The sequence below is a fragment of the Cetorhinus maximus genome, chromosome 22, assembly GCF_964194155.1.
Source record: "Cetorhinus maximus chromosome 22, sCetMax3.hap1.1, whole genome shotgun sequence".
Lineage (NCBI taxonomy): Eukaryota > Metazoa > Chordata > Chondrichthyes > Lamniformes > Cetorhinidae > Cetorhinus > Cetorhinus maximus.
In genome coordinates, this window is record NC_135900.1 from 34,514,911 (window position 1) to 34,530,853 (window position 15,943).

Consider the following 15,943-nt stretch of genomic DNA (forward strand, 5'->3'; position numbering starts at 1 on the left):
TTTTTTGTCCTCTACTGTGAAGACAGAAAATATTTGTTCAATGCCTGTGACACTTCCTTGTTTCTCATTGTTAATTCACCAGCCTCTCTATGGGACTAGCATTTACTTTTGCTATTCTAAAGCAAATGGAGGACTCAGATGAGGACTTTGATGCTGCAGCCTACAAAAGGAGGCTGATGAGTGTGTACAACAAGATGGTTGGCCCATTGGAAAGCCTGCCAAAAAACCTGTAATCAATGTCCTGGATCATGGAGTGTTCAGTGTCAACTTAGCACAGAGCTTTATGCAGAACTTGGAGCTCATATCTTCCAGCATGCAAGTGGTGGCCAACTCCCTTCACACACTTGTGGATTCAACTATGGTGCAGCTTCCATTGCAAAAGCTGACACCCAATGTCTGAGTGCTGCAGTGGAAGCTCAGACTGCCATCATCATGGCTAGGGATTACAGTTTGCATAGTATTGATGCAAGTCTGAAACCTCTTCACATCGATGGTAAACTTGCAGAGTAAATGAACCTCAAAACTTTTCTCTCACATTACTTATAACATATTTTAAACACTTCATTTCCTTAATACAAAGTGGAAACAGTACCAGAACTTATGTCCCTACAATTAGGATTCATGCATACCCAGTTCCGACTCTGTTTCCCTCTCCACAGATGCTGCCTGACCTGCTGAGCATTTTTACTTATTTGTGTTCTAATTCACGTCATTCTTCATATTCAACAAAATAATTTAAAATGATGTTTTATCTGATTTTTCCTTGGGATGTGTGCATCGCTGGCTAGGCCAGCATTTATTGCCCACCCCTATGGCAGGTATCCTTCCCTAAAGGATATCAGTGAAACAGATGAGTTTTTATGGCAATTGGCAATACTTTCATGGTTATTTTAATTTTTAATTCCAGATTCTTTTTTATTGAAGTCAACCATTATCTGCCATGAATGGGTTTCAGACCCAGGTCCCAAGAGCAATATCCCAAAATCGCTAATTCAGTGACAATATCACTACGTCACTGCCTGCCCCCATTGAGAATTGCTTACTTCCCCATTAAATTAGCAAAACAATTATTATGCCCTGATTTCCTGACTCGCTTTCCTTAATTGCAACGTGTTACTTCTCCACCGTTAAAACTCCTGTAAAGTGAGGTTTGGTCCAGCTCTTTGCACTGTGTGGAGCCAAAACACAACATTAATATTAGGAGGAGCAAAGCTCGGTGAAGGCAGACGAGCATAGTTTACAAGTCAGTGGAGCTATTAATAGGCCTGAGTTCTTTTACAATGTCAACTGTAACCAAAGCCGTTGTGTTAAAGTGTGTTTGCCTGAAATATCTACAGCCACTAGTTGAGAGGTCTTGCTTCGGTAAACTTTAGACACACGAATGGAGTCGGCGGAAAAAGTCCAAAACCAACATTTCGCGGTCAGTTTGTTAGGTCTGCCAGCTGAAGATGATGTATTTGCAGAGGATGAAGACACGAATGAAATTCGGATAAAACCAAAATCTTCCCCACTTCCACGAAGACGGAGTTCTTCTTCAGACGAGGGGTCAGAGCCTCCCCTAACTCTTAATCGAAAAGTTTCCTTTGCTGATGCATTTGGCTTGGAACTTGTGTCTGTCAGAGAATATGACAAATGGGACATACCCACTGGTACTCTGGGCGGTGAACCGCAGGGTGAGCGACCACCCCTTGCAGAATGTCTTTTATTGCCACTTTTTGAGTTACCACCCTCCCCTGAGGATCTGATGCGGAAACTTTATTCCCAGAAAGTGGAACTAGAATCAACGGAGTTTCCTCCGGATACAACATGTATGAAAGGAGTAATTCGTGTATTGAACATATCGTATGAAAAGCGGGTGTACGTCCGGATGACATTAAACCATTGGGACAGTTACTTTGACATATTGGCTGGTTATGTGGCTGATTCTTGTGACGGTGAAACTGACCGGTTCACATTTAAAATTTCACTAGTCCCCCCTTACCTCAAAAACGGGGCCAAAGTCGAATTTGCTATTCGATATGAAACTCCAGGTGCTGTTTACTGGGCAAACAACGATCACAAAAATTATTTGATTTTATGTCACAAGAAAGACGAACCGAACATAAACGAGAAATCTCCAGAAGAACTCGATGATCGAAACTTAAAAAGCTGCCTAAAGGCTTCATATAGGTGAGAAGACTTTAGCAGGTTGAGTAGGCACTGGCAAATTTAGAATGTTTGATCTCCTGTACAACTTTTCAGGATCACCAAGGGTTATTCACACATTATTTCCGCCCCAAATTTGTAGATCATCTTTATCCTAAAGAACGTCTAAAATTCTCGGTATAATCAGCATCTCCGATTGATCAAAATAACTTTTTTGCCGTGAACATTGTTTTCTGCTGACTGGAGGTTGGGGGAGGGGCTCAGAGAGTTAATTTGAAAATACCACGCAGATAAAACAAAGTGAATTATTTGTTCAATATGCAACAATATAGACTGCATATATTCTACTTCCTGTATAGACAGGAATGTCTTACTACAGTATCACTCATGATGGCAAACGTCCACGGTTTGTCCACGGGCATTCTTGTCTTTATTATTCCTTTACCCCTTTTCACACCACCTCTATAATGTAAGCGACACAGTTGGGTAGATACACCACATGGTGTGTCACTGATCAGAGCAGAGGTCCTAGTTTGACCTTTGGTCTGTGCTGTGTAATTTAACTCAACGTTGATGGCAGTGACAATGTTAAAATTGAATTGAATTGACTAGATCACTGATGACTGTCATCAATCCTGCTGGGTGTGAGTCGGAATAGGGCGCAGAAAATTTGTGCTTTGCTATTGTATCCAAACCCAGGCATAGACCGGGATTTTCCAAGTCCGTCAGCATTGGGCATGTTCAGTGGCATGAGCGGACAATATGGTGCAATTGCTTTCATAACCGTGTGAAACCAGCTCGTGATCGTCTGCTCAGCCTGCCAATGGCGGGCTGCGTTTCCCAACATCAGATGTCGGGAACCTCATTGTAATGCATCAGCATTAGGCCAACCTGCTGGAATCATCTACTGCACCCCCCCACCTCCCCTCCCCTCCCCCCCACTAGATTGCCTATCACTCTGCCCACTGACTTGTTTCGCAACAGCACATAAAAAAGGCGTGCACTTGGCGGGCTGCACTTTTGGGGAGCTTGGAGGTGAGTACATAGTAACATTGTACAGTGCTCGTCAGGGTCGCCTGTTGGGCTTCACGTTTCTGGGGTGATGTGGATCGGTGGTGGGGGTGGTGGTGGGGGGGAGGTTGCCAGGGCAGCCCTGCTGTTGAGGTGACTTGTGAAGGTCGGGGCAAGAGCTGCCTTGCGGATGGGGTGACTTAAAGGGGTGGGGCATCAAGGGTAGCCCTACTGTTGATTATAGCGCACAAGCATACGTGGTGGGGGTAGGGTGGGCGGGCGAAGCGGCCATGCATTAGGGAAACCTTGTATAAAGTGACCATTCCTCTGCAGCTGAGGCAGTTCAAGTGCAGACACTTTGATATGATTGGAGTCGGACTTCTAGCTTACCTGACCTCTCAAGCAATGCAGAGGCATCAAAGTGCCCCAAAGTTTTTCACCCCCCCGCCACAGACTACAAAGTCATGAGTGATTTTAGTGGACTGCAGGACAGTTGGATGACTGCACATGTTGTACAAACTCCACACTAAATTTGGCCATGGAGCAGTCACTGCTGAAGACGCTCACAGCCCCTTGCAATGTCAGCATCCCAGTTTGGACCAGTCTCCCCCCATGGTTCAAGCTAACAGTGCAGCCTTGCAGCGCAGGTTAGGCAAATGCCTGCACCTGAGCTGAGAGCACAGCACTGTGCACAATGGAGAAAGCTGCCGCCAATCGGTCGGATGGAGTGGGGCGGAGGTGGGTGGGATTTCGGGCAACTATGCAGCACACTGAACTCTGGCCATCCAAGTGGTGGCCAGCACGTTCCGGGAAGCGTTAAAGGGTCTTCACACTTAATCAGGACAAGCACACCCATGCTAACCACGTGTCTCTTTCATCCTGCCCAAGGAGTGCATCAGGATCATGGAGCCTGGTGAGCTAGCTGTCTGCCTGATGGCTTACAGAGAATGAAGACGGAGGAGAGAGCGACTGAGGCACTTGGCTGCGCAGAGGCAGGAGCAGCAACCTCAGAAAGAAGGAGCTGCTGGGGCTCCCGCAGACGCTGCTGAAGAGCCACAGTGAGCCGTTGCTGGTTGGCGCCTAGCTAGACCCAGGTTTATAGATGCCGCCTTTCATTCCTGCAGATGACCGACAACCAGTGTCGCCAGAGACTGCGCATGTCTAGGGAACTGGTCGGTTACATCTGCCAGCTGCTGCAGGATTTGGCGCCACGAGGACATGGAGGGCATCCATTGCCTGTGGCATGAAAGTGACCGTGGTACTCAATTTCTACGTCAGTGGCTCCTTTCAGGGCTCCACTGGTGACCTCTATGGGATCTCACAAGCCTCCACCCACAAATTCATCCATGAGGTCATGGATGCTGTCTTTGCAAGGGCACACAACTTTGTGCATTTCGCCTGGGACCAGGACAGCCAGGATGCAAAACCGATTGGATTTGCCCAGATCTCGGGTTTCCCACAGGTGCGGGGTGCGATTGACTACAATCACGTGGTGCTCAGATCTCCATCGCAATGCACAGTGAATTACATCAACTGCAAGGTGTTCCACTTGCTGAATGTGCAGCTGGTGTGCGACCACCAGAAACACATCCTGCAAGTGTGCACACAGTTTCTAGGAATGTGCACGATTCCTACATCATCAGTCGGTCACACATCCCTGATATTTTGCAGGGTCCAGAGAAGTTGCAGTGATGGCCCATCAGGGGCCAGGGCTACCTGCAGAGGCTGTGGTTGGTGACACCTATGCAGCGGTCTCAGGCTGCAGCAGAGCGATAGTATAACGAGGCTCATGCTGTAGCTCGCAACTTGGTGGAGCAAACCATCGGGATGCTGAAAATATGGTTCTGGTACCCGGACTGGTCTGGTGGAACCCTGCAATATAGTCCACAGAGGGTGTCATGCATCGTTGTCATCTGCTGCGCCCTTTACAACCTGGCGCTGCAAAGGGGAGAGGATCTGGCTAAGGAGGAGATGGAGGAGCTGGAGGTCTCTTCCGATGAGGGTGAGGAGGTCCTTGAAGGCGATGATGACGGGGATATGGCCCTCACACTGGCCTGACAAGGCAGGCGCACTCAGGAGGCCCTCAGAGCTCTTAGATTTGTGGAGGATGATGACGACATGCAGTGAGGTGACCCCATAGGTCATTGCATCCGTGAATGTTCACTCTAGTCTATCTTATGACAGCACGAATACCCTCTGTGAGAATGCTCCTGATATGGAGATGCAGTGGAGGCCCTAATAGTCGCTCAATTAAAGGAGGATGATGACGAAACGCAGTGAGGACACTCAATAGATCTTAACATAGCCTCTGAGAATGTCTGACTCCTGTCCGGCCGAGGGCAGCTTGCTTGCGCTCTGTGATCAAGGTCATATCATGAAGACGCAGCCATGAAACTTTAGAAGCATCTAATTCTTTGTCCGCCATCAGCACCTGAGCCCTTCAGGAGCTGGAGCACAGCATCACTGGTCACAGATGCTGAAGGGATGGGGGCCAGCTCCTCCTTAAAGGTGCTGAGAGCACACAGAGAGAATGAGTGAACTCTGTGGCACCTGCCCACTACATTCTGGCAGCAATGACAAGCACCATTCGGTGCAGGCATCAGAAATGTGTTCAGAGAGTGTGAGGCTGGACCATCACTTTGGTCTGAAGGTTGCACAGAGCACAGGGAAGAGGCCCTGGACTGAGACACCTGCCTTTATCTTGTGCAGAAAGGTTTCACTTCTGAGTGACAAGAGCACTTTTCATCAGAACAAGGAGCCATAAGTAGGGAGACATTCTTAGGAGTTTATTGACAATAGTGAACAGTGTGTATAAGTGATTAACACCCATGCCCACGTGGTACAACTCATTCTTCTGAACTTTCTCAATCCTGTCGCTACATCTTTGTGCTCCCTGGACATCCACAGCAGAGGTGGAGACAGCCTGCTGACTGCAATGCCGTGTCTGTAATGACCTTGGTGGCTGTCCTCTGGAGGTTTGAGACTTGGAGGGCCCTGGACTGCTTTCGGGGTCTTGCTGTGTGGCAGTGACACCCTCCTCAGCCTGTGGAGCTGGAGCTGCTGAGGTCACAGGAAGATGGGATTCAGATGGCCTGGACACTCTGGGAGTCACCTGGATGGATGGCCCCGGGGTGTGCACCAACTGATCCTCCTCCCTATGGGTGCCCAAGGACCCCAGGATGACTCCTTGAGAAGGGATAGCTGGAGTGAGATCGAGCTGACCGGCACCCCTCTCGCATACACACTGTTGGAGTCCAACTATGGCATCAGCGATGGTCCTGCACTGCTGCGCGGGCTCAACTCCAATGTCTTGGACCAAGGTCTCCATGGTGGCCACCATCCTACCAGTGTTGACCTTGGTGCGTTGGTATGCTGGCGCTATCACCTCAGAGTGAAGTCAGACGGAGTCCTCCATCGTGCCTTGCAAACTGAGGAGTGCAGCGGTTATCCCTTCCTGATGTTCCCGAGCTTGTCTTTGCAGCTCCAGCAACTGTGACATGACTGAGTCCAGAGGCTTGTCATCTGACGCAGACCCTGCAAATTTCTGGCCTCCAGCAGTCCTCCAAGTGCTGGACACCAGGGGAGCCCCTCCTACCATCTGCTGTCGATCAGACAGTGCGATGTGCTCACCAGATTGTGATCCCAATGCTATTCTAAAGCTAGGTCCCACCAAGGTGTGTCTCTCTGCGGTGGTGGAAGGTGTGGGTGAGCACTGTGACGGGACCTCAAGGAGGTTGCCTCCAGATTCCTCTTCAGAGGCTTCTTTGGGGCTTGACTGGAGGCCCTGGGTCATGGACTCAGTTGGCTGTTTCCCAGCTGTGTGGAAGCAAGGAGAGATAATTAGTGCATGGCACTGGCCTGTGAAAGAGGACACATCACTCACGGCATGGTTGCCTGATGGATGTTGCACTGCGGGATCCTCACTTGGTACAGCAGCACCGACCTCACCGTCAGCACAGAAATGGGCCAGGTTGTTGCCGGCCAACTGGATGGCTCTGGTTTCAAAGTCCGTGAGGACCTTGATTTCAGGCATCACTTCACCAGTCTGCGACCTCTCCCTGTTGTTGTTGTGTGCCAGCTTGTCCTGCACAAATAGAGATGGAGAGAGTGTAAACAGGATGCCTGCCAGGCCAGATGATAAGGATGCCTGGTATGTGTGGGTGGTGAGTGGTCCCATGGACGCTATGAGGACAATGACGGCGAGTGTGAGAGTGAATGGTGATGTCCCTTGAACCGGCAGTGAGCGAGGGCCCTGTGGATGTGTGATAGGGTTTATGGGTGTGTGAGTTGAGAGCATGAGAAGAGTGACTTACCCTGGCAGAATGGAGGTCATTCATCCTCTTGTGGCACTGGATGGCTGGCCTCTTTTGAAGGGAGCTGGCGGCGATCACCGCTGCCACCGCCTCCCAACCCAGGTTGGTCACGCCACTGCCCATCAAGCGGCTGGAGTTGGGGAGAAGACATCCCGGCGGCACTCCACGGCACCCAAAAGGTGTTCCAGTGATGCGCCGCTGAACCTGGGGGCTGCAGTCTTTTTGCCTTTCGTGGACATCTTCCCTGCAGCAGTTGAGGGCTGGAAGCACTGAGATGTGTGCACGTGGCTGGACTTTAAATATGGCACCCAGCGTGATGAAGCGGGGAGGTGATGGCGGGCGGGCGAATGAGAGCCCCCCGCCATGGAAACAGCGCTTCCCAGGAATGCAAAAATGATGTGGTGGATCTGGGGCGATACGGTGTGAAAACCCCTTCTCTGCCCATTCATGCAATTAGTGCAAATCTGGGACGATTCTGCCTATAGCCTATGTTCAACCAACATCACCAAAAACAGGTTCACTGGGTGAATGATCACATTTGCTGGTTTGTGGGATCTTACTGTGCACAGATCAGATTCTGTTCCTTGCCTCCGACATTGACTACCCTTCAAAAGTAATTAATAGATAGTCAAGTGATTTGGGCAATTCTGGTAATGTGAAACGTTCCTCCCTAACAAGCACTGTGGGTGTTCCTTCAACACATGGACCGTAGCCATTGAAGAAGGCGGCTCACTACCACCTTCTAAAGGACAATTAGTGATGGCCAACAAATGCTGGTGTAGCCAGCTATGTCCGCATCCCATGAACGAATAAAAAACTATAAATACAAGTTCAGAATGGAAATTATAGAGAAGAAAATTGTAAGGAACATTGGGTGAATAATAATTGGCTCATTGTGTGTTCGAGGCAGGAATTCAATTTTTGGGGTTTTCTGGCAGTCATAACTTCATTCTCAGCTGTAGAGCTGCTTGACTGAATTGTTGCTTAGTAATTTACTACCAGCCATCTATCCTCTCCTCTGCATTGGATGGAGAATAGTTGCCTGCTATGGTAATAATTCATGCTGACAAAAAAAAAAATTGTTAATAAGAAAATATAAAAACCACAATACAAATTGTACCTTTCTTTACGGTTGGTATTTTAGTATTTGTATCAGTTCTTCTATCATCATTTCCTCAATGATCTCTCCCACCACTACCCCCAGCCCCCTCCCCCGTCCACTATAACAAACCTAACCAGGCCTATCTGTAAATAGTCTCGTCAGGTGCTTATCCAATTCCCTTTTAAAATTCACAATTCAATCTGCCTCCGCCACATTCTCAGACAGTGCATTCCAGATGCCAGCCTCTCACTTTTCCTCATGTTGCCATTGCTTCTTTTGCCAATCACCTTAAATCGGTGTCCTCTGGTTCTTGACCTTTTCACCAATGGGAACAATTTCTCTCTATCCAGTTGATCTATACTCCTCATGATCTTGAGCATCTCTGTCCAATCTCCTCCCAACCTCTCTTCTCTAAGGAAAACAGTCCATCTTCTCCAAACTATCCACATAACTGGAGTCCCTCATCCATGGAACCTTTCTTGTGAATCTTTTCTGTGCCCTCTCTGATATCGTCACATTCATCTGAACGCGCTACGCCCAGAATTGGACATAATCCAGTTGAGGCCCAAAGCAGAGTTTTTTTTAAAGGTGCATCATCATATTCCTTGCTTTCGTACTCTGTGCCTCGATTTATAAAATCCAAGATCCTGTATTCCTTTTTAACTGCTTTATTAACCTTTCCTGCCAACTTCAATGATTTGTGAACATATACCCCCAGGTGTTCTGGGTGGAATTTTCCATTCCTGGACTAAGTCCTGTGGTGGGGGCAGGAACGGTGGCGGGGGGGGCCTTTCTCGCCACAGAGGCCGGTGGGAATTCATGCTGTATCGCGTGCTGTCAGCCTCATTAATTATGCAGTTGAGGGTTTCCTGATGTTTTGTGTGGTGGGGCGGGCTGGATGGCAGGTGCCCCGCTGTCATATCCAGGTACCATATTTAAAAGGTGCCCAGACCCACCATTCAAGATAGAAGATCCACCTACTGGAAGATCCTGAAGCGAGAAGGCCCGCATCATAGGCGCTGTACCCACCCATTGCTGTTCCAGGGTCTGGTCACTGGAGACCTCCATCTTTCCTTCTGATCACCATGAGCTACCCCAGGCCTCCTTGCGGGTAAGTCCAACATTTTCACACCACGTTGCTCCGGACGTGTTCTGGACCGGTGTGAAAACCCGCTGGCGGCACGGACGATTGGGCAAGGGGGAGACAATTCCGGTCGGGCCTTCATCTGCACCCCATTAATGGGAAGCAAAACTGTTTCACGCTGACCTCTGGCAGGAATGGTGACCTGCCATGATGGGCTGGAGCGCATGTCTCTGTCTTCATTTGACGCTGGCGTGAAACTGACTTTTCGGCTCCCGCCGAATTGAACTCCCCCCGCCCCACCTGCCATTAAACCCCACCACAAGGGGTCTGGAAAATGCTGCTCTCTGTTTCTGAGCCCCCTTTAGAATTTTACCCTTTGGTTTATATCCCTACCTAAAAGATCTGCCATCGATTCAGTGTTTACAAAAGCTCGTAAGCAATCAGTACTGATCTGACATCAAATAGTGTAATTTGGAGAGTATTGATCGCAGATCCGTGAAGCACTCGTACCTTTGATCGCAGCTCATTGTTGCACTCAGCTTGCTTTGTGGAAATAATGACTAGTGTTCGGAAGTGCTCATTTGGCATTTTAGGCATTAAGTACGATTATTAGGCATCAAAAAGTGACCCAGGAGGGTTTCAGTGCAGCTGGGAAAAATAAACAAATCTTACCGCATATTTTCAAATTTTTTCCCCAAGAACTTCCCTCACCCATTCCATTTCAGCTGAAATGTCACCCTTTCCTTCTGATCATTCACCGGTGCCTCGGCTGTGCCGAATCCACGAGGGTCACCAACTCTGGGGAGAAACAAGGGATGCTTCCTGGGGGTAGGGGAGGGAACAAAGTAAATGTGGTACAATTGAGAAGTAACAGTGCAGTGGGATTAAATTTAAAAGTATATAATGAAATAAGAAAACTAACACACCAAGGCTCCTAGACAGCACCTTCCAAACCCGCCACCTCTATCGCCTAGAAGGGCAAGGGCAGCAGACGCATGGAATCACCACCACCTGCAAGTTTCTCTCCGAGACACACACCATCCTAACTCGCCGTTCATTCAATGTCGGTGAGTCAAAATCCTGGAACTCCCTTCCAGACAGCTCCCATCTACTTGGCTGCTGACCTTGCAGCTCGCCATCAGCCATGATGAGGAACTCAACAAGCTGCCGGGAGAAGTCACCACAGCCCAGGGCGGGGTCCTCCCCAATATCCAGGCCGTGCTACTGCCCAAGAAAATTGGGCATCCCAGCAAGGTTCATGCCTGAAGGGGAAAGATCAGGAAAAGGTAAAAACACAATGTGAATAAAATTTTTATATAAACAAAAATGTACTGATGCATGGCTAAAAACCACAATTTTGCAGTACATCCCTCCACTCTTCAGTTCTTCCCGGATCCCACTTCCTCTGCCGTAAATCAGCAACACCCAGCTCTCATGGCCCAGAGCCTCCCCTCCCCCTCAAGCCTGCCAGCAATATACCTACATGGGACTGTGTGTTAGCCCGTACCCCAGTCTTGGAGCCTACCCCTGACACCCCCTCAAGCCTTGGGCCTCACACCCCACCCTCAAGCCTCAGCCCTCTTCCTCCTCCTCCTCAAGCCCTTTCCCCTACCAGCCTCTCCCCACTCCCCTCCAGTCTTGCTCACCCCTGTCCTCCCACCCCCCTCCTCCATTCCCCCCGCTCTGTCCATGTCTCTCTCTCTCCTTCTGTCCCTGTCTCTCTGTCTTCCTGTGTCCCTGTGTGTCCCTCTCTCCGTGTGTCCCTGTCTCCCTCTCTCTCCCTGTGTGTCTCTCTCTCCCTGTGTGTCTCTCTTTCCCTCTCCCTGTGCATGTCTCTCTCTGCCTGTGACCCTGTCTCTCTCTCTCTCTCCCTGTGTCCTGGTAGGGGGTGGAGGCGAGAATGCGGGTGGGGGTGTAGGAGGTGGGGAAGGGGATAGAGGGGGTGGAGGTGGAGGAGGTAGAGAGGGTGGGGCATAGGAGGTGTTGGGGTGCTGGCTAGGGTGTGGATGGGGGTGTAGGGGGTTTGGCACAGGAGGGGGTAGACGATGGGGAGGTGGGTTTAGGGCTTGGGGGCGGGGGGGCAGCATTAATCTTGAGACTAGTCAATATTTGGTACCTGAAAAAGGCTTTATAAAATTCCAGTTGATTCTAAACACATTAAGTACTTCAAACGTCTTTTAACTAAATCCAGATCTGTCCCTATGTGTGCAAAATGGATAAAAAGCTTTTAGCCCTTTTCTGCCTGTTAACAAATTGTAACCATTTATTCAATTCTATACCATAAGGTCCTATTATAGAATAATTCTACCTAATATCTATATTCTGCCTAATTAGATCTCTATATTCCGTGATACTGGAAATTGGGAGGCAGATGTGTTCACTACCAGGCAGCCCATACTAATTGCTGGTACATGCACTTAACCACACTGCAGGGACAAATTTCCAAGTATGAGCTGCAGGGACTTAATTAATTTCCAACAACAATTTATATTTGCGATGCTTAAACAAGTGAATTTTCTTGCTGCAAGCACACTCAAAGTTAGCTGATCACAGATTCGGCATCATTCCATGTCAGTTCAACACCAATGATGTCAGCTGAATGGTTGCTGTTCGCAATTGATGTGGTTTCAGGTCAGTGCCTTCACTTGATCACTTTCAGGTGTCAAATGATGACTTAAAAATCACTTCCAAATGTAGAGTATCACACCTGAGTGTAAGTAAACACTGTTGCGTGCAGAATTCTGTCAAAGTTCTCAGGTAGAGATTCATTCTTCCTACCAAATGTATCACTTCACATTTCTCTGCGTTAAATTTAATCTGCCACATGCCTACTCATTCCATCATTCCTCCTGAAGTCAATCATTACCTTCCTCACAGTTCACAATACTTCAAAGTTTTGTTTAATCTGAAAATTTTGAATTTATGCCCTGGGCACTAAAGTCTAAATCACTAATATATATCAGGAAAACCAGTGGTAGCTGTTCAAGTACAGAGCCATGAGAGACCCCACTGTATACCTTCCTCCACCTCTGGAACAAACTTCAGAAGTATGTGATGGGTAAAGAATCATTACAGTCCTTTAAAAGGGAACTTGGTGTATTTGAGAGAAGAGAACATTTCCAGCTATAGAGGGAAAGTTGTGGGTTAGTTGAGGAGTTACAGGCTACCATTGTCTCTTGGAGATTGCTTGATTGCCTTAGGCAGTAACAAAGTTATTGTTGAAAGACGTGGTGGGGTGGTGGAGGGGGCAGTAAAGAATATTCAAACAGGGATTAGGACTACTGTTTGTATGGAGGGTAAACACCTATACAGATTGGTCAGGCTGAATGTCAGTTTCCATGTTGTAATTTCTAGATAATTCTATGATTCAGACAGAATTCCACAGAATTCTAAGATAAAAGCAAAATACTACAGATGCTGGAAATCTGAAACAAAAACAAAACTTGCTGGAAAAATTCAGCAGGTCTGACAGCATCTGTGGAGAGGAACACAGAGTTAACTCTGTCTTCCTCTCCACAGATGCTGTCAGACCTGCTGAGTTTTTCCAGCAAGTTTTGTTTTTGTTCCACAGAAGTTTTCCTCAGCTGGCCATCAGCTTCTTTTCTTTAATTATCAGGTGCTAGCATGATTGGGGGAGCATTATTTGAGACAGTAAATTGAAATGCATGCAAATGAAACATGTGTAATGCTTTATCTGCGACCTCTAAAGATCCATATCATGCAAAAATGCAATAACCGATGAAGATAAATGCTTAGACATGCCTGCAGTTCAGTATTAAGATAAAAGCGCTCTTTAAATGAAAGTAAAGGATGTTTTCAATGTTTAAAGAGGCAATAAAAGGCATCCGGACTAATTGTCGGTGCAAAATACAATATATATTAAGAGTAAAATGAAAAAGATCAATAAAGTGATAAAGCATTTTCTGTATTACAACTGATATCATTTCAACCCATTTATCAGGAACAGTCCAACTCTTCGTAATTTGAAACAACTTGCTTGAAATCTTTCGACGCCTGCATTTCATCTTCACATTTTGATTGCTGTGTAAATTTTCCTGTGCACAGTTAAAATGAGAAAATTGTACATCAGTATTAAAGTCACACCAGTAGGGTAATAAACAGCCGAGATTAGTTAGTATTGTTAGTAATCAAAAGTTAGTAATGACTCAGTTCAATGTTGATAAGTGGATTTCTTTCAGAAAATAAGATTTTAGGATACAGTTTGTAAGGAATAACATGACAAAACATATTTAAGGGTAGCAAGCTTGTGAGGAACAGGTGGATTTGGAGCTCTTTCCGAATGCTCTCCACCAATGGGGTTTTCCTTGTGTCATGTTTGGGTCTATTGTAGACTAATTGAGAGAGATGGTTACTTTGATTAGTCAATAACTCCATATCATATTGTATCATGCGACTACCAGGATGGTAGAAGGTGGGCTAGATTCACCTTTGTCTTTCTTCGTTTAACAATTGCTATGTTCTAATCATCCTGTGAAATTTGCATCATGGTTAACTGTAGAAATAAATGCCCATCTATAATATATTCAAGGTTTTGCATATAGAGCACATTTTCTGCAGGTGTAACGCTTTCTTATTATCAAATGTTTCTCATCACATTTTTCTTTTATAATTTATTATTATTTTTAGCTTTCTTCTACATTTATATGACTGACTCATTCTTCCCGTCAAATATATTATATTGGAAGTTTATACTAACCAGTTTATTCTAACCAATTTATCATTTATTCACACTTCCTTCGGTTGATTGCTTGATATACAAACGAATTGCTCCTCAAATAAATTTCTTCCAGTTATTTGGGTGATGGACAAATTTCTTCACTGGGATTGACTAATACGTTATAAAGCAGAAGGCTAGCCAAGCAATTTAATTAAATTGTTTAAAAAGTTTCCAAGTCCTTTACACTGTCATTATTTTCTTAATTACTAACATTTATAATGTCCAAAAACAGAGCCTAGCTTTAATGGAGTCATCATGGCCTCAAAACGTTAACACTGGCAATGTAACAAACTCCAATTTTAAGGGCCCGACCACCAGGTGTTTCAGGCGATAGGTCCTATTTAACATAGAAATTGGGGTTCTATGGTGTAAAAAAGTCCCAGGAACTTGTCAGAGCTTTCGTTTCCTGATGTTCATTTGGAGGAACTTTTGTTTCATCAGTGACTTGATATCAGGTCAGATGTGAAAACATGATGAAAGCAGTGGCAGAATTTTACGTCTAGTGGGCGGGTGCGTGCCCGACCCGATCAGGCGTAAAGTACCACGAGAAGGCGTCGGACGAGCATCCCAACATCATCCTGCACAATCTTCAGGTCGGCAGGTGCACACGAGTGTTGGAGCCGTGCCTGCCATCAATCAAGAGGCCACTTAAGGCCATCAAAAACCCAATTGAACCCAATTTTATGTCGCCTGTGCGTTTTCGCACTCATTGTATAGGCAAAACAGGCACCCCACGCTTTGTAAAACCTCATCCAACGGCAGGATAAAAGGGTCAGCAGCATTGCCACTCTGAGTAGTGAGGAACGTAGGGGATAATTTACTGCTGGTTGCTTATATGAGCCTGACAGCTTCATCTCTGCTCTGAGCTTTATTCTTAGCATTTCTAGGCTTTATTTCAGGACTCATTGGTGTCTCCAAGGCTCCCGGAGTATTTTGACCATGTGGACCCTTCCAGGTATCAGACAGCCTTCTGTTACCCTGGTAACGAGGACTGTAGTCTCCACTAGTGGCACTTCCTCTGAGGAGGAAGAGAGGGATTGAAGGGAGAGGAGGCCAGGAATCCCAGTACAGCTTCCAGGGGAGTGACCTGTGGGAGGAGAGGCACAGGCACAAGGGGAGCAGGGCCAGCAGGTCATCCAAGGCAGAAAGGGCCACAGATGGCACCATTATCCTGCTGCCAGGGGTTACAGGCAGCTACCTCAATACGTCTGAGGTGCAATGCCGAAGGCTCCTCTGCCTCTCCAGGGAGCACGTGACCTCAATTTGTCAGATGATTGGGCCTGAGATCACCTCCAACTGTGTGGGTGGAAAACCAGTGGTCAGGGGCCGATCGTGGGCAGGGGCCCGTTTCCCGACCGGTCAAGGGCCCGCCGATCGCTTGCGTCCACCAAAGGTAAAATTCAGGCCCAGATAATGGAGAGATAGAATTGGGTATAGTATTACTTTTAGTACGTTAAGTAGGTGCAAGTAACAATATTGGCAATGTGGGTTAAAATGAAAGTTGTGTCCATGAATTGCAATTAAAATTAAAAATTTCTAGTTAAAAAGTC

General features: G+C 47.0%; 1 protein-coding gene across 2 annotated transcripts in view; it reads left to right on the top strand.

Moving 5' to 3' along the window:
* The first annotated feature begins 1,207 nt into the window (after nucleotides 1-1,207).
* The window catches only part of LOC144696592 (uncharacterized), a 64,168-nt gene continuing 49,432 nt past the window's right edge, over nucleotides 1,208-15,943 (top strand). The window contains exon 1 of one of the 2 annotated variants that reach the window (XM_078568078.1): nucleotides 1,208-2,169. In XM_078568078.1, the coding sequence (XP_078424204.1) occupies nucleotides 1,382-2,169 (788 nt within the window). In that variant the 5' untranslated portion in view covers nucleotides 1,208-1,381. Of the gene's footprint in view, nucleotides 2,170-12,515; nucleotides 12,703-15,943 lie in introns of those variants that run through there. The other variant, XM_078568079.1, reaches the window with a different exon arrangement.